Raw genomic sequence first — 19,625 nt, forward strand, 5'->3', positions numbered from 1 at the left:
GGGATCAGATAATGGGAAGCACCACAGCATATATTTTGCATAAGACAGTCACAGTGTTGCAGGCCTGGAAAATACCTCAGGGCTTATTTATACATCACAATGGACATTCACATTTACAAAGTACTCCGTCACTCAGTGCGGCTCCAAGCACAGCGGAGGGGCGGGGCTTCAGGGTCCCCACCCCTGCTGATTTGTCAAGCAAAAACAGCTGTGTGGAGAAGAGGCTGTTTGCCCCTTTTCCTTGAGTTCCATGTGTCTTTGATCACATGATCACAGGACTTCCAACACAATTTGTACCCACTGTAACGTACAGATAAGCCCTCAGCTTGAGACTGGGCTTTTAGAAAAAGATGAAACATTACCTACAGTGAGTAATTTACATGGCAAGAAACATGTGATAGTACTTGGGGAAAGAACTGGGTTTTTTTAAATGTCTTCCTCAGTGCAAGGTGAATTTCTGATTAATTTTACCACCTTCCTAGTTGATGCAAGAAAGAACACAAATTTTCTCTCACTATGTTCACATCGATATTAATAGAACAGAAATTGCTCATACGTACACATTATCTTCTACACAAATTTTAGGTCCGACGACGTTGGCTGCTCCACTTGCCATTTTGAAAGCAAAATGTTTTTCTGGACAAGCTTTTGTAGTTCCACATTTATATCTTGGTGGTTTTGTAGCTTTGGGAGGAGGAAAAAGAAATAAAGTTTCATTTTATAAATGTGTGTACATATAAAATAAGCCCAGATGTTCTCTTTAGTTTACAAAAAAAAGTTAAAGGAAAGAATGCAGGCCTTATTTTATTTACTTATTATTTAAGATGTTTTTAAGCCACCTTTCCTCCCTGAACAATAAAAACATAAAGTTTAAAAATACAGACAGACAATTAAAAACAATTAAAACAAAACACAAACAGATGAACAAGATGGAAGGTCAATGAGAATCAGCGAGGGAATGCCAGACAAAACAGAGAAATCTTCACTACTGGCTGAAGACAATGAAGAATGTATCTCTCTGGGGAGAGTATCATATAGTCTTGGTGTCCCAATCAAGACGGTCCTTTTCTCAGGTTGCCACACTCCTGTATCTGGGTAAGACAGAGGTTCTCTGGCTGGGTCAGGTGGAGCCCTCGTTGGGTAGTCAACTCCTAGCTCTTGACGGGGTGCCCCTAATAACCGGCCCCAACAGTCAAGAGTCTGGGTGTGATACTGGATACCACCTTGTCTACGGAGGCCCAGATCACGAAGGTTGCCAAGCTGGCATTTTTCCAACTGTGCCAGGTTAGGCAACTGACTCCTTACCTGTCTCACCCCAACCTAGCCACAGTAATCCATGCAACAATCACCTCTAGGATAGACTACTGTGATTCTACGCTGGCCTACTCTTGCGCCTGACCCAGAATGTGGCTTCATGGGTCCTTACAGAGACCCCTTGGATGGCACATATTTATCCAGGGCTGCGCAAGCTGCACTGGCTCCCAGTGGAGCACCGGATACAGTTTAAAGTCTTGGTTTTGACCCAAGGCCATTAGCAGTCAGGGACCTACATATCTTCAGGACCACCTTTCCCACTATCCCTTGGGAAGAGTGTTACACTCTAGTAATAAGAATCTCCTTGTGGTCCCCACCCAGCCCGAGAGAGATCCGGCTGTCCTTGACTAGGGCTAGGACATTTTCAGCCCTGGCCCACACCTGGTGGAACTCTCTGTCAGAGAACACCCTTGCCCTATGGGATTTAATACCTTTCCATAGATCTTGCAAGACAGAGATGTTCCACCAGGCATTTGGTTGAGGACAGCAACGGTTTGGCATTCTCATACTCCCACCTCCCCTCTTTTTCTCCATATTTTCCCCTCCATCCAGGGGGCAGATGGATACTGAAATTATCCATCATCTTGGACACAGTATTGTTTTTTTATGAATTAATATATTTTAATGTTGTTTTAATTTTTCTCATATATTGTATTTACTTTTGATGTAAGCCTCCCTAAGCCCCATCTCAGGGAAGGGTAGCCTAGCAAAGTGAATGAAATAAATAAATAATAAAATTCTAGCCTCAAGAAGTGAGTTGTGTGGCTTGCTGTGGCTTGGGCCTCCTCATTCTAGATGGCAACTCCAGCTTTATGGAATGCCCTTTCTGACAAATCTCTTAAGTCTCATTCCAGAAAGGAGCATACTTCATATAAATATTTTAATTAATAAAACCAGGGCTATTTTTGGGCAGGAACGCACAGGAACAGAGTTCCGGCTGGCTCCTGAGTTGGCCACGCCCAGCAGGAGCTCATTAGCATAACAGGCCACACCAAACAGCAGAAACTCATTGGAATTGGCTACATTAGGGGGTGTGGCCTAACATGCAAAGGAGTTCCTGCTACAACCCCCCCCCTGGGTTTTGACAACAATCAAGGTAAACAGAATAAGAAGCAAAAGGTGGGTGTGGCTGGATGGCCACACTTCTGGTAACATGGGGGGATGGCCTAATATGCTAATGAGTTTCTGCTGTTGGGTGTGGCTTATTATGCTAATGAGTTCCTGCTGGGCTTTTTCTACAAAAAAAGCCCTGAATAAAACTATATGAGTGAAATTCAGCAGAGCCACAGAGCTAATTAACACTCACAAGAACAATCATAGAGAATGGAGGGAAAAAAGCATCAACCAAACTCCCCCCCCCCCAAAAAAAAACGAACATAAAGAGAAACATTTTCATTTGGCCCCTGAAATGAAATATGTGACATATGAGTGCCCTTGGGAGGGGGCTCTGAAAAGCAGCCACCATGGTAGTTTCTGTCTAAAGGCCATCTTTAAGTGACCAAAATAGGTTTTTCCTCTCCTTTGGGGCACAGGGGAGAAGAAAGATTTAGTGGGTGGCCCACGTTTAATTTACAAAATTAAATACGTAAGTAAAATCCAGCCCCATGATACTTACAGCGCACAGGTGGGTCCAGTGGTGATCTCGCTAAAGAGAGAACATTTTTTTTAAGTTTAAAATAATCATGGCATTCCCTAAACTAAGTTAATAGGTTTACAAAACATATTAAAGTCTGTACCTCAAAGAAAATGCATAAATATTGATTTCAACTGAAGCAAACAAGCTTTGGAATGGGATTCCTATGGAAGTCACAGTTTTGTGTCTTAGTGTTGTATATGGCATGATAATCGTCTGTTTTTGATAATTAAGGAATGAGTCACTTCTGTCCTATAAATATTTCCATGTAGGGTTTATTGGATGTAACTAAATACCTATTTAAAATTAAATATGAAACAATAAAAGATTAGCTGCAAACAAAACTGCACTGTATTGAAGGCAGGACCATTGTGATTTGCTACAAATAAGCTGAACTGACTACATTTGTTTTGTATACAAAAACGGGTCAGAAGACGATTCCAAATCCCAGATATAACATATGTAAATCGACTAAAGATCATAAGTCTGGCTGCAGTTATGAACAACACAACCAAAGACAGTCACTTACCAAACAGATTGCCGAGGTTGGCATCCATTTTTATTTCAAATACTTGAGATATGACATAAATTGTCAGCAGAAACGCCGCTACTGCTACCACCAATTTTGCAGCTCCTATTTCAAAAACCAAAAACAGGAATTTCTCATTTCTCAGTGCAATCACTTTGCAACACCAATATTCTAAAATTATTCGCTTAAAGGATGAAAAATATTAATCAAGCTCTGTAGTGCACTCATGTGTGGGTTTAGAAGTCACAATTACAGATTATATTATAGCACTGTTTACTTGTTCTCAAATGTTTTTTCGTCCTGCATTTGCAAATGTGCCATGAGGGCTGGAATTGTATATTCTTTGAGACATTTTCAGTAATAGTTTTATAGGGCTTCAGAAGAGTTTCATAAGCAACATGCAGCAGCTGGGCTGTAAACTCCATATCCTGTTTGAGAGCCAGGGGGGCTAACTTCACAGGCATTCTGATATATTTTGTACAATTAAGGCCCCAGGGAATATTTTGCTATACTGTGATGTAGCTGTTCTCAAACCAACATGCCAAGAAATTATGGGTTCAAGAACCACTGATGGCCTCTCAAGCAGTCTTCACCTGATACAAAGCCTTTTGTATACTGCAGAATCAAATCAATCCCTCCTACTTTTATTTCATGCCCACAAGCCCGCACAAATATTTTCAAAGACACAATAAATAAGAGACGCCTAATTTAGGTTTTAAATGGTAGGAAATAAGGGCAATTATTCTGAATTCAACCCACTTATTTTTTTTCCTAGTGGTTACTGTCTGATACACTTTTATATCCCACTCCTACTAATCTGGGTAGTTTCAGTAAATAGTGATTTGTGTCTTAGAAACTACACTATTTTTTACTTGACCAACACAAAGAGCTTGGGTAATCCAATCCCTGCCTTCTCCTCCCTCATTCTTTATGCAACAGGCAAAGGTTACCACTAACTTAATTGCCATGAAAAGAGAGATGGAATATGGAATACCTGCAGCAAAACCACCAAAAGAATCCTCTGGCTCCTTAAAGTCTAACATATGTATTGTGGTAGGTTTTGTAAGCAAGGCGCCCAATTCATCAGACATGTCGTACCACAATAGATGGGGCAGTATTTAAGAAAAAGCAGATGCTTAGGGCCAAACAAGATGAGACTGTGGGAAATTCATGCCAGGGTGTTGGTTGGTTGGTTGGTTTTGTTTTAATTCTAAGCAGCAGTTAAGGCTCAAACTGATTCAGGGAAGGGGCGTTTAACCATTTCCTTCTGCACCACATTTTTTTCCACTTTAGATGTCTCCCCCAAGTTACTTGTTCCACACAGCTACAATATGCAAGAAAACAAACTCCCCCCGAGTCTCTAACACACCTTTCTTTATATGCCAACTAGGGCTCTTTTTATAGCAGGAACTCCTTTGCATATTAGGCGACACACCCCTAATGTAGCCAATCCTCCAAGAGCTTACAGTAGCCCCTGTAAGAAGAGCTCTGTGAGCTCCTGGAGGATTGGCTACATTAGGGGTGTGTCGCGTAATATGCAAAGGAGTTCCTGCTACAAAAAGAGCCCTGCACCAATATGAGCAATAACATACTTGAAACTACTACAAACAATATTCTTCTGCACTTCCAAGATTCACAGAGCAGTTCCATGATGAGTTATTCCAGTCTAAGGCAAATGATTGCAATGGGCTTAGAATAGCGTAACTTTGCAGAGGACTGCACTGTAAATGTCTTGACTGTTTGCCTAATAAAGACTATTGCTTTCATCTCTAATGCTTAGCCATACTCTCTACTTCAAATTCACGACAAACACAAAAATACTGGAATCAGTTTTTAAAATTGCATTTATCAATTTCTATTTATAAAGCCATTTACAATTAGAGCGTAAAAAATGAAAATTAAAAATTTTGCATTTCACCATTCCACATAATAGACTTTATGATACATTAATTAGTACAGTCATGCTTTTCTTTTTTTGTCCACAATGAATGTAATCAATCTTTAAAAGTTTTTAAATTTAGATTTTATTCTGTATATTATCTCTGTTTTTTTCCTTTTTTCATACTATGTTTGTATTGTATGCTGGTCTTAAGACCGTAATAATAAAACTAACTAATCTTCACAATCAGAATGGAAAACAGAATAGCTACCATGTAGTAAAATCAATCCAGCTCACTTTCTTAATGCTTTCATTGAATTTACTGGGCTTTCAATATACTATGTATGCATATGGCTGGATTATTTAACAATAAGATCCCAAAGAAAAATTAATACAGAAATATTTTCCCTTCTGTCCATAAGAAACTGACTGATGTATTTAATGTACACATTGGTTTAATTTGTAGGCAAAATTTCTTTGTAAACAGGCTGCCATTTCGCTTCTTGAAATGCCTTCTCCGCCCCAACTTTAGAAAAGCCAGCTCAGTAACAGAAATAGAAAAATCTTATGCTTTGAAAAAAACAAGTATGAGCTCTACGTTAAATGATGACTAAATTCTCTCAGTTTCTTCTCAGAACTAAAATATGAAAAAAAACAATCTATTTCTGATCATATACTACACAGAGATTTTAAAAGGGAGCCTCATCTCAAACCACACAAACTTTAATCTTGGATTTAAGAAAATAGAGTATTAACTGATTTAGAACATATGCTTATTAAAAATATTTCTATGCAGCCTTGCCAGATTCACGTACAAGGCAGCTAATGAAAAAGAATCCTATATATATAATTCCCTTACATATTGGCCATTTCCAGCTCTCCCACTGGCTGTGCAGTGTGTTCCATCAGCTATTGGCCCATCAACCACCACTCCAGAGTACTCGTGTGCCATTGGCTGGGGACTGCCAGCTTGGCCACATTCCTGTCAGAATAAACTGCGAAAATGGCTGTCTCTCCTGTCTGGCTCTGCCATGGCTGGCTGGCTACTGAGGTGGGTCAGTGGCCATAAAACCATTCTCTTCACCCTCCTGCTGGGTGGCTGTGTTTCCCCTAGGGTTGCCAATCTCCAGGTGGGACCTGGAGATCTGTGCTATTACAATTGATGTCCAGATGACAGATATCAGTTCCCCTGGAGAAAATGGCTACTTTGGAGGGTAGACCCTATGGCATTATACCCTGCTGAGTCCTTTCCCTCCCCAAACGCTGCCCTCCACAGGATCCACTCCCCAAAACTCCAGGCAAACCTACTTTCCCCTCAGTGCCTGTTGCTAGACAACCAAGCTTGGTTCTGTCAGAAAAAGGCGGGGGGAGGAGACCTTTTCCACGCCTATTTTGGCCTTTGGGAGAAAACTCATTGGAGCCAGTCTTGATTAGGGTTGCCAGCTCTAGGTTGAGAAATTCCTGGAGATTTTGTATGGAATCTATGGAAGCCAGAGTTTGGGCAGAGGAGAGACCTCAACTGAAAAGAATGCTATAGAGGATACCCTCCAAAGCAGTTATTTGCTCAAGAGGGAGAGAGAGATCTGTTGTCTGGAGTTCAGTTGTGATACCAGGCGATATCACAGCCAGTGTGGCATAGCAGTTAGCGCTTCAGAGCCAGGTCTGCCAGACCCAGGTTCTTGCTGTGGAAGCTGAGTGGGTGATTTCGGACCAGTCACAGACTTTCAGCCTAACCTACCTCACAGGGTTGTTGTGCAGATCAAAAGGGGGAGAGGAGAATGATGTGAGCTGCTTTGGTCTCCACTGCGGAGAAAGGCCGTACCCTTCCTCATGGGGAACCAAAGTTGCCAATCTCCAGGGGAGATCACTCAGAATTACAACTGCTCTTCAGATGGCAGAGATCAGTGCCCCTGGAGAAAATGGTAAGCTCTATGTCATTATATCCTGCTGAGGTGACCACAGCAAATTGATGCTGAATGCCCAAGGCCAGGGCATCTGCCCAGAGCTCCTTCTGAGCTCATTGTATTTATTTCCACAATGGGCCTTATTTCTAGTAAAACAATAAACCACAAATTAAAACTGTAAAAAAATCAATTAAATTAAGCCTGCAGTGGTAAAACCGTCCACCTGAATAAAAATAAAAGCCAACAGCATAAAGCAATCTTAATAGTATAAAAGGAAGCCATAAAATATCACAGTGGAAAAGAGTCTCAATATATCAAATGGGAGTTGATTGTCTTGCACAGGTGGCATATAAATTCCCCAAATAAATACCTAAGAACCAGGCTGTGGAATACCTTGGACAAATGCGGGAGGTGAAACCTCTCTGTGGGGCACAGCTTGCCATTTCAAGGCCAACATCATCCACTATTGCTGCAAAAAAAAAGGTTCCATGTTTCACCACATGATGAAAAGGGGGCCACCTGTTACTCTTACCTGCTATTCTCATGGTTACCTCTCCTTCGTTACTGATAGGATTGCATTTAACCAGCTACCTGGGGGAGGAAAAAAACAGCACAGAGTTACAAGAGAATAAGGAAACAGAAGGTTTGTGTTGGCAAATCCCATTACAAATGTCAAGACTCTCCAAATGATCCCAGTGAAAGATACAAATGCAGCCAGGACTGAAATCTAAAAATGTCTGAAAAAGTTTAGGGCAGTACATGGACAGAATAACCAGACTGTGAGGTCTGTGTCTGATTTTCTCACATACAACAGCACCCTCAGGCATGATTCCACTTTACTTGTACACTGCATGTCTTTTGTTATACGAAAATGTGATTATCACAGATTTTTTTTTTTTACAAAAAGAAGCACACAAGATTCATTATCCAGTAAATACAATATTTATTTTCTCTGAATAAAGTCACCCTCCCCATCGCAAAGGAGCTGAGATAATAAACCATGGGGTCATCTTTTGAGATTAACAGATGGAGGGCATATTGACTAAAAGACCGAAACAAAGCCAGTGGTGGGGTTTTCCAGAAAAATTAGAAACTGAAAATTTTCCACAAAATTACCTGATAGAGTGTGATCTGTTTGGGTATGGTAATTGTTTATAGTTTGTAAATGCATTTTAAAAGCAGGCCATGTTAATTTTATGTCCCAGGTTCTTGAACTGAAATATTTGATTAACATAAAAAAAAAATCAAGTTTTTTAAAATGTTACATTCAAACAAATTCAAACCTCAAATTCAAAGTATTTTTACTGGAATAGTAATTTAATTTGATAAGAGTACAACATTTACTTATGTTTTTAAAGAAAAATTAAAAACAAAGTCACTGAAAACTTGTGACATTAACATTGGCAAAGAACTGTGCATGATGCACCAAGGGTATGGATTTCAACACTATTTGACACATCAACCGACATTGCTGAATTACAACATTACATCCACCATGTGACAGGAGACGTGTAAATGAGAACTTTAGCTTTGGTTTAGACAGGGTTGGAACACTTTCCCTATGAGGAAAGGTTAAGGCGCTTAGGGCTCTTTAGCTTGGAGAAACGACGGCTGAGGGGTGACATGATTGAGGTTTATAAGATTATGCATGGGATAGAGCAGGTAGAGAAAGAGGTACTTTTCTCCCTTTCTCACAATACAAGAACTTGTAGGCACTCCATGAAATTACTGAGCGGTCGGGTTAGAATGGATAAAAGGAAGTACTTCTTCACCCAAAGAGTGATTAACACATGGAATTCACTGCCACAGGAAGTGGTGGTGGCTACAAGCATGGACGGCTTCAAAAGGGAATTAGATAAGCACAAGGGGCGGACCCGTGATACTCGCGGGGGGCGGAGGCAGAGGAGGAAGCAGCAGGATGAGGTAAGAACCCCCCATCCCGCTGGTTCCCCCCATCTCCTCCACCCCCCTTGATCTCCCCCCCATTGCCTCCCCCCCCATCCCGGCCTGAGCGGTTTGCCACTCGGCCCTCGCTGCTCTCTCCCCCACCCCCATCCTGGCACCGAAGCGAGGGCCAAGCGGCTTGCCGCTCGCCCCTCGCTGCTCTCTTCCCCCCCCTCGGCAGTGGCGGGAGGCCAGCTGCAGAGCATTCCCTGATATCTAATTCTATATATCAGAATTAGATATATAGATATGGAGCAGAGGTCCATCAGTGGCTATTAGCCACAAGGTATAGATAGGGGCTCTGGGGCAAGTGATGCTCTGTCATCTTGGTGCTTGGGGGGGTCAACAGTGGGAGGGCTTCTAATGTCCTGGCCCCACTGGTGGACCTCCTGATGGCACTGGTATTTCTGGCCACTGTGTGATACAGAGTGTTGGACTGGATGGGCCTTTGGCCTGATCCAACATTGGCATCTCTTATGTTCTTATGACCTGAACAACCAAGTCTGGTGAATTCTTAATTGTATTCTGATTATCATATGTATTGGTGTTTTATCCCTCTATGTTACAAAGCAAGAAAGCATGTCTGTATTCTCTTGCACAACTCCTTGGAATAATCGCTTGGTTAAGGCACACTAACCTCTGTCAAATGAGCTGATCCTATGTACACCTTGTACAGCACTGGTGAATATTCCCTAAACCCCAAGACACATGGTCAAAAGTACTAATGGATTCTCCCTGTTTCATACTCACCTCACTTCTTTACCTTTTACTCAATAACTCTGACTAGACTAAGATTTCACAAGATTTTTTGTTTTAAAATCAGTGCCAAAAACATTTTTGTCCCTAGGGAGACCCACTTAGACAGACTAACAGTAAGTCAAACTACAGTACTTACTAAAAGTAAGACAAACCGCAGTTCTACCCCATTCTTCAAGCTAGAACATAGTGAAGGAGCACATCCTCCTCTCTGGGACTGCAATTCAAATGTGAAACTTGGGTGCACAGAGATGTTTTCTAAGATAGAAAGCTGGTTCAACGGGCTCCACTGCCTGCAGCCTAGGTTTAAAATAAATGCTTTCTTGGGGGGGGGGGGGGGCTCCCCCCGGGCCCAGGGGGGGGGGAATCTCCCAACAGCACACAAACTTCATTTTGAACACCTGAAATTCTAGATTACACAGTGACAGAAAATGACATTGTCATAAAAGTTCAACAGCCCTGGACTGCTAGGAGTCCCTAAACCAGGGGTGTCAAACATAAGGCCTGGGGGCCAGAACCGGCCCGTCCAAGGCTCTTATGTGGCCCACAAGCAACTAGTGCAAGGGAGGGAACAGGAGACTGTTGGGGGGGGGGGGGGAGTGGGCAGAGCCACTCTGATTGTGGCTTCAACAGGCTGAACAACCTCATCTGCAGCAGTCAAGCAGCATGGACGCGTCTGCCTAGTGCTGCACCGCTAGCTCTTCAGTCTGCCCATTTGGGTTTTCCTCTGCACCTCCCCCAGCCCATGGGGCCCAGCAGTGAGAACACACCAACTTGGAGCTTACCAGCTGCAGTCCTTTATACCGTTTCTGTCTCTGGTACCTGGCATCACATACTATGGTACACACACGTGGCCCAGCCCGACAAAGTGGCATTTATGTCAGAACCGGCCCTAAACAGACATTTAACAATTCAAGCAATTCTTTCAATTTGGCTTTTAGTATAATTTAAAGACATATATAAGGCAGCTTATTCCACATTCCTCCATTTTATTCATTTGCTTAGTGTTAAGCCATCCCACAAATGTGCTGATCTATATGCTATAAGCCACGTGTGGCTGCCACCTGTAGATACTTAAATTGGCAGGGGCTAAACAGATCTTTCCTCAAGTTTGCAAAAAAATCTGTAATCAAATAAAAAATTAAAGGGGGTTTAAATCCCCCCCCAATAGACTTGTGTTGTCTGTGCATGCACAGAACAACACATGCACAGAACAACACAGTTAGGGAGCCACTAGAACTCCCCATCAATGGCAGCAGTGGCTCCAGGCCCAGCGCATTTGACACCTGCAACTGCTGCGGGCCTGGGTGCAGAGAAGAAGGATGCTGGCAGCTGCTGTAGGTAAATGTGACTGGGATCACAGGCTTAGACAGCTCACAATAACATTCTTACTCGATTGCTAACATACTGGTTCCACTTTAGTGTTGGGGAAAGAGAGGGAGACCCCTTTTCCTCAGAACAAACCATAATCACTAAGGAAGTCAAATGTGTGGACCGTACTCATCATGCTGACAACCTAAGAAAGGACCTTCACAGTTGTGGCACCAAGATTATGGAACTCCCTTCCCAGGGATACTTCTCTCTCCCCTTCTATCACTGTCTTCCATCAGCAAATGAAGACTGTTTTGTTTCATCTTGTGTTCCCTTATAGGTCTATCCTTCCTGCCTTCTGTTTTAATTTGCTGTTCTAGGTTTTGTATATGTATTTTAGTATTTTCATTATGATTGTTCTAATTGTTAGCCACCTTGATCGCCCTGACTGATCAGAAAGGCAGGATCTAAATACTATAAATAAATAATAAATGGTGGACTTACAGCAATCTGTCAAACCTTTTTCTCTTCAACTAACTCCTCTTTGTTTTCTGTTCTTCCAACCACTGCAAACCAAGCCACCCTCCTTCTGCGCTCTTTTGTGACAGAGATTCCCATGTTTACTCAATACAACTTCTACCACCTCTCCCCCAAACAATTGACAGCACACTTTGTTTTAAATAACAACAGTAGTAAAGGTAAAGGTTCCCTTGCTCGAAAGTCAGTCAAATCCGACTCTAGGGTTGCGGTGCTCATCTCCGTTTCAGAGCCGAAGAGCCAGCACTGTCCGAAGATGTTTCCGTGGTCATGTGGCCGGGCATGACTAAACACCAAGGCGCACGGAACGCTGTTACACCTTCCCACCAAAGTGGTACCTATTTATCTACTTGCAACTTCTTGCTTTCGAACTGCTAGGTTGGCAGGAGCTGGAACTAGAGACGGGAGCTCACTCCATCATGCGGCACCCTGGGTCTCGAACTGCTGAACTACTGACCTTCCACAGCCTGCAGTTCAGCGTCTTAACCACTTGAGCCACCACAGCTCCTAACAACAGTAGTACTTATTTCTTTTTTAAAAAACGTTTTACAAGGGATATGTTCAAACTAATGAACATATAAATCTGCCTTACACTGGGGGGAATCCTACCACTCCACTAAGTATGATACCTTCCTCCATCCTAAGGAGCATCCCTTGATCTTAAGTGGCTTCAACAGAAAGTTGGACAAAGGCTCCAACTTGCTCAACAAAGGGATCCACCCCACTGAGTTATACTGTCTCATTGTGTCCAGTATTGGCTACTTTGGCTGGCAGTTTCTGGTGCTACTTGCAATTTATTTGAGTGGAAAAGAGGGCAATTGAACCACAGGGCTTGTGCATGCAAGGTATGTGCTCTCCCTGCTGTGCCCCCCCCCCCAGCACAAACTCTGCCACTGAGCTATGGCGTCACTCCCAATATCAGTGAACCTTGCATAACGCCATCATGTAACTTGGGAAACAACTAGAAGAGCAGTGCCATGGAACAGGCAGAGAGTATCCAGTTTTTAAGTTCTTCTCTAAAAAAAAAAAAGCACATTTCACTGAAATAAAATGGTGAATGTTATTCATAATCAGCAAATACAAGAACTGTAATGCACTTTACTGCAAAACACCCAGGAGACGTTTGGCACATCTTTTGAATTCTAAGGAAATCAATAGTTATTTTACCTTTTAATAACTGACCAAGAATCGAGCTTATTATATTACCCATACCATAACATGAACCAGAAAACTGGATGTTAAGATACCAAGGCTCAGTCTCATATATCTTGACATTCAGAAAGAATGTACTAGAGGAAGTATTTTCCTTTTATCCTTTTTTATTAATTGATTAAATTGGGAGTCAGCATGGTGGTCTAGTAGTTAGTGTCAGATTAGGACCTGGAAGACCCAAGTCTGTATCCTCAGTCTGCCATGGAAGCCTGCTGGGTAACCTTGGGCCAGTCACACAGTCCCAGCCCTACCTATCTGACAAGGGTGTTGTGAGGATACAGATGGAGGAGAAGGGGGACCACATCAGCCCAAGGCTCATTTCTGTAGTGACAAACTGTTTTATTTATTGAATTATTTATATTCCGCTTATTTCCAAAAAAAGTACCCAAAGTGGCTTACAATAAAAATGTGTCTGTGCACATCAAACAAGCAAGCAAAACAAAACAAGTACGTCTTAGAGCTGTCCTGGATTCACTGTTTGGCTTCACTTAAGTCACATCCTAAGAGCCAAAGAGTTGAGCCCTTGTACTCAACGGTTTGTGTCTCTGGCCACACCCAAGCTTTGTATGGTACCGGAGATAGGAAGGAAAAAAGATGTCAGCAAACAACTGGCTAAGATCTTGGTTTGTGCCTCTGGCCACACCCAAGCTTTGTAAGGTACCGGAGACAGGAAGGGAAAAAGATGTCAGCAAACAACTGGCTAAGATCTTCCTCCTCCCTCTATTCCTGCTCATGGTTTGGCTGCAGCAATCAGTGGAGTAGTTCTCCATGAAATGGAAGGAGTCAAATTCTGCTCCTTGTTTCAGAAATAGTTTATACAGTTCAGGTCCTTTTTTTAAACAGAAAAATTATCGCTGATATTCCTCCTGGGCTTTTCTGAGCAGCAGGAGCTTTTCATCAAAAAGATAAGACTAGCAACAAAGCAAAGAAACATATAACATTCTTCTGAGTGAAAAAACCACAATGCACTCCTTTAATTGAGTATCTGAAGAGAGTAACATTTTTTTCATTTGGAATTCTAGCCTATCCTATTCCCAAAGGCCACGGGGGGTGGTGGTGGTAATTGGAAAAACACAAACACATGCTTAAAAAATGTCTAGGAGGCCAGCCACTAACAAACCTCCCTCCTCATCCCTGGCCACATGACATTTGGTTGAATATCACTTTGGCTTTCAAGATCTTTGGGGGTGACCTACGGAAACACATCTCAACATTCAGCACTCAGGACTGGAATGGGGAGCACACCAGAAAGAGGCCACTCGCATCTGAACACAAAGGAAGGGACAAAATTAAGGAGACAGGCTCCACAACACACAGGGCTGATGAGTTCTAAGTTCAACTTACCACTTTAAAATCAGCCACGTCATTATCACTAGCTTTTTTGCCTGGGACAAGCCTTACCTCAAGCACCTCAGGCAAGCATCCAAGTAGAGTTCTTATGATGGGCTGGTGGCTGCATGACAAGCACAGAACCTTTCTCTCCTCTTCCAGCACCAATACTTTCCCATCATATTAGAATAATACACATGAAGAACATATGAAGCTGCCTTATACTGAATCAGACCATCAATCTTTCAAGGTCAGTGCTGTCTACTCAGACTGGCAGTAGCCCTCCAGGGTCTCAGGCTGAGGTCTTTCACTTTATTTACTACCTGGGTTCTTTTCAACTGCATATGCCACGGATTGAAACCGAGACCGTCTGCAAGAAATCAGAGGCTCTTCCACTGAGCCACTCCCCCAATGTCTGCTCCTTACCTCCAACACAGAAGTGCCTCATCTCATCCACACCTCAGCGCAAGGTGTGTCTGCAGGGAACTATTTTCTGCTCCCGCATATTGAACATTATTTTCCCACATAAAAATCTAGTGCTACAGCTGTTTGCACTGAAGACGACTAGGAGGGTGGAGGTGTGGCTACAGCTGTTTGCACTGAAGATGACTAGGAGGGTGGAGAAGGTGCGGCTGACCAGACCAGACACCCTTCAAGCCTTGAGTATAGAACTGCCTTGTTTTGTAACCGGGACCCTCCTGGAAGTTAGTGAAGATGTTAATATTCTCCCTACAGTCACCGGCATCCAGGACTAAATCACAGTATTCGGCACTAAATAGAAAACTTCTTAACAGACTTCAAGAACAGTTGCAATTATGCTCCTGAACACTAACAATTAGCTCTGTTACAGATAAGCAAACAAGACTGCATACCAATGCCTGTTTGTTCCCAGAACACAGTGATCCAATTCATAAGTTGCTAAAGTGGCACGACAATAATTTCTCTAGGCGCTCGTCTAATGGCATCCTGGTAACAACTGTAAGACGCAAACGCATGGATCTGTTGGATGACATGGATTCCTCTCATACCAGCATGACCCCCACCTAGAGTTTGGGGAACAGAAGCCAGCATGCGGAAATCACACATTTTGAAAACCCATTTTCTTCATTCTTATAGGTATTACCAGAGCTGCATCACACTGGACTGTACAGAGAATCTCCCACCACTGGGGTAACACATGAACTGCTATGATCTGATGGTTACAGCTGGGGAATTCCAGAGCTATAATTAACAGAAAACCATATTTCATATAAGATTACAAATTGATTTCTGACCCACAAGCTATATGGCTGTTACAAAAAAGTTATCAGATACAGCAGAATATAGCTTTACACAAATGGAATGGGGTATCATGCTGATTCAGTAGGATGGCAGCACTAATCCTAAGTATAATGCTAGAGATTAGAAGACAGAGCAAAACAAAGGAGGAGAATGCTTTCAAACTGTTTTCAGTGAATCAGAAGAACAAGAGATGCTTGCTCATGAAAGTATCAGGAAATGGAGTTAATTCTCTTGTTACCAGTGAAACCTCAAATTCTGATAAACATTTACAGTAAATTGACAAATCCCTCTATATTAAAAAAGAGGTATGACTACAGATCCAGATAGAGCTATGCAGAGGAAATTAAATGCTGTTTTGATTGTCACACACTGAGAATCTGCAAAGGGCAGAGGTCATAGCTAGAAGATGCAGTTCTGTGCTTGCTGGGTGGTTTTAAGCCCTTGCTCCATCCTTCTTTTAGGACAAAATGCTGCTACAGCATCCTGATGCCTAGTTCCTCAGCTTCTTCCAAAGGAGGGTGGCTGGGGGCCTTAAGACAGCGGACATGGGTAAAAATACATAGCAAATCAAGATCAGAAATGAAATGAGAGGAAAACCCAACTATGAAACTTTTAATATCACAAAATGTGAAATGAATTCATTTCTAAAACTACAGATTCACAGGCTGTAACAGAGAAAAAATACTATAACTCACACCATCAGTACACTTATGGATATGTCCAAAGGGTTGGGAATATCTTTGGAAATGTAGAAACGTTGGAAGAAGGCAAGTTCTGCCCACTGTCCAAAATTGTCTATTGCACACCTTTTGCCCAACAGCAAATAGGAGCATAAAACTGTTCCTTGATGTTACCACTGCAGAGTGCAGATAGGGAATAACACAGATGAATGCACTGCCATTTTTAAAAAATCACATCACATACTGAACTAGCACATTCTGAGAGAAAGCTAAGTGGGAACTCGAGCATCTAGTTTCCGATATGCAGGGAATTCTTTCTTTATGGGGAAGAATTCCCTCCTTGCAGTCTGAAGTGGCAAAATCAAGGACAGTTTTACCCAGGGGTCATTTCCTGCAGGAGCGCACAGGAGCGGAGCTCTAGCAGTAAAGAGCCCAGGGGGCGGGCACATGCAACAAGTCCCACCCCCTGCTCCCAGCAGCCCTCAGTCAGAGCAAGAAGTAGCCAGGTAAGTTGCAGAGCCCCCCCCCCCAGTTCCCCAGTCTAAAACAGTCCAGTGGCACCTTTAAGACCATGTTTTATTCAGGTACAAGCTCTCCCCCCTCTGCGAGGACAGATCTGCACGTCCCATCCCCCCCAATAGCTAGCAATCCAAAATAGTCCAGTGGTGCCTTCTGACACACTTCCGGTGATGTCAGGGGGTGTGGCATATGCAAATAAGTTAAGCTAATTAGTTATGCTAATGAGCTCCTGCACCTCTTTTTCTACAAAATGACCCCTGGTTTTACCTGATGTCTGTGTAAATTAGACCTCAGTCACACAAATAGGCCTGTTCACACATCAAACTAGTGTAAAAAACACGACACGGTATCAAGTCTTGGGGTGGGCTCAAGGAACCTTTGGCTCACCACTGTAAAACATGCCATTTCAGTAAACTTACAAGCACTGATACCCTTGAGTGCACATGCCTCCTCTATAGTACCTATTACAAACAGGAGGCATAAGGTTTGCACTGGCAGAATGTATGCAGGCAAAAACCTGATTTCTCAGCATGTTTTATGTGAGGAAGGGGGGAAATACCTACAACTCCTAGACTTACTTCTGCACCCTTCTAGCCCCATGCTGGTTCTAGTCTTAGGGCTTTTTCCACACATTAGAGTGCAACAAACTTTAGTTTGCTACCCAGCACAGACTCAACAGGAAGGTTCACTCAATCAGTTTACCTGTATATTATATAATTAAGCACCTGTTTGTAGCATTTATATTTTAAATGCACACTTACAAAACGCTTTCCCATGAACAGGGCTATATCCGTATGACTTCTCAAAATATTATGTCTGCATTATTTGCTAGACAAGTCTCTCCACCTGACATGTAAATTAAACCCTCAGGATAAGGTGGGATATAAACTGCAATAAATCAAAGAACAAATGGAATAAATTGACAGTTCACTTGCAGTATTTTATGAATGACTGGGGGAAAGCGATATCAAAGTGAAGTATGTAATCACCACACTTTAAATTTATTTATAGCTGAATGGGAGAGATATATGAAGATTAAGTAATACAATTCATTATAATAAATATTTATTAGTTCTCAAGTCATAGCAATCACATCATACAGCTTAGCTACTCCTGCAGGAAAATAGGCAAGTTTAATTGCAGGTGCAGCTGAAAGGAAGTACACAGAAAACCTGGAAGACTTTAAAGGAGAAAGCCTTTAATGAATCAAAACAAGAGTTAGTATCCAACTATTCCTGAAGTGAGTGGAAAATAACGAGACAGGAACTAACCTGAATCCCATTTGCCAACATGCAATTATTTTACTCCAATACCTCACCAGAGAAGAGTTGTCCTTGGTATCCTAATACCCAGTATTCTACTCTGTAGGCCCTTTACACCACAAAATTTGCATCGACTATGTCCTTTTCTCCCAAACCCTTGTATAAAATGAGGCTATTTTGCAAGACCCTATACCTCTCAATTAAATTTTTTTGCCAGTGTTAACAATTCCAGAGTTCTATACTGTCTCAAGGCATTGGTGGAGAAAACAGAACCTAACCTTTTCATTAGCCAATCCAGAACAGTAGAAAAAGTTATCTTCCAACATTCCTAAATGATAGACACAAAACATCTGGAACAACCCTAATAACTCTCTCGTATGACCACTTATGTCCACACCTAGCCTTCTCAGCCCCCTCACTTCATGATCACAATTGGAAACGGGCCTGGGATACTAAAAAAAATATGATGCGAGCTAATCCCTGTCCCTAAGCAAGCTAAAGTACTCTTCTCTACCCACCAAAAGCAGTTCAGAGTTGGTTAAATTATGCTGTTCTTAAGCATTTACTGGAATAATATACTGTTGTCTTTTAGACTTCAACTGTGTTTGACAAAGGATGATCAGTCCCTATGATATTTACCACCAAATAGCAATGGGTATTGGGGCACTAAAATAAGACATTAAGGTAAAAGTTTAAAGTAAGTAGAATTAGGCAGTATGGAGAAGTGATAGGGAAAATGCGGGGTTATAATTAGACTAGCCTGATACCCGTGCTTCGCTACGGTATTTAAGTTCCGTAAATCCAGTTATAATACCGATGATGTGAAGTTTGAAATGTGACATTTGTTGTAGGAATTCTAACAGAGAAGACTGTAGTGTAAGAAATGAAGTGAGACATATGTACTTTTTCCCTCTCTACCGAAGGACCTCTCTCTAGACCACATTGGTGGGTCTGCCCTCAGGTGCTAGGATCACCAGGCTGCTTGATGAGCCCACTCTGGAGCAGGCAGGATAGAACTGTCCATTTAAGAAGCAGTCGTCTGTTAAGTCAATTCCTGCCACCTTCCATGAAAGTGATGGCCTCTCTACTTGTGTTCCTGGATTGTTTTGCTCATATGGAGACTATGCTGTTCTGAGCACCTCAGGGTGATCTTGCTGGCACTTGGCCTGCGCAGCTCAGTGCCCCGCAGGAGTACTATGTGCAAATGTCTTTGCTGCATTCCTAAGATGCCTCCTCCTGGCAGCTGCCTGTCCAGTGTAGGAGGGGGGGAGGAGTATTAGAAGCCACTGTGGAGGCGGGGCCGGCAAGATCATTAAGGTGTTACTACTGATCTGTGGGGTGCCTCAGGGGGCGGTATTATCCCCCGATGCTGTTTAACTTCTACATGCGCCCCAGAGGCACAGGCTGGGCTGTCACCAGTATGCTGATGATACCCAGCTATATCTGTTGTTGGGCGGCTGTTCCGACGCCACCCCAGATGACTTAGAGCAGGCGCTACAGGACATGGCGGGCTGGCTTAGGCTGACTCGATTGAA

General features: G+C 42.6%; 1 protein-coding gene across 1 annotated transcript in view; it reads right to left on the minus strand.

Moving 5' to 3' along the window:
• FAM3C (family with sequence similarity 3 member C) overlaps positions 1–19,625 on the minus strand; it is a 54,140-nt gene that overhangs the window by 17,390 nt on the left and 17,125 nt on the right. Inside the window, exons 2-5 of the mRNA XM_015412035.1 lie at positions 7,792–7,850; positions 3,477–3,581; positions 2,930–2,959; positions 561–684 (exon numbers count right to left, since the gene is read on the minus strand). Coding sequence (XP_015267521.1) covers positions 561–684; positions 2,930–2,959; positions 3,477–3,581; positions 7,792–7,804 — 272 coding nt within the window. The 5' untranslated portion in view covers positions 7,805–7,850. The remainder of the gene's footprint in view (positions 1–560; positions 685–2,929; positions 2,960–3,476; positions 3,582–7,791; positions 7,851–19,625) is intronic.

Source organism: Gekko japonicus, unplaced genomic scaffold, assembly GCF_001447785.1.
Source record: "Gekko japonicus isolate JY-2015 unplaced genomic scaffold, Gekko_japonicus_V1.1 scaffold1122, whole genome shotgun sequence".
NCBI classification, from domain to species: Eukaryota; Metazoa; Chordata; class Lepidosauria; order Squamata; family Gekkonidae; genus Gekko; species Gekko japonicus.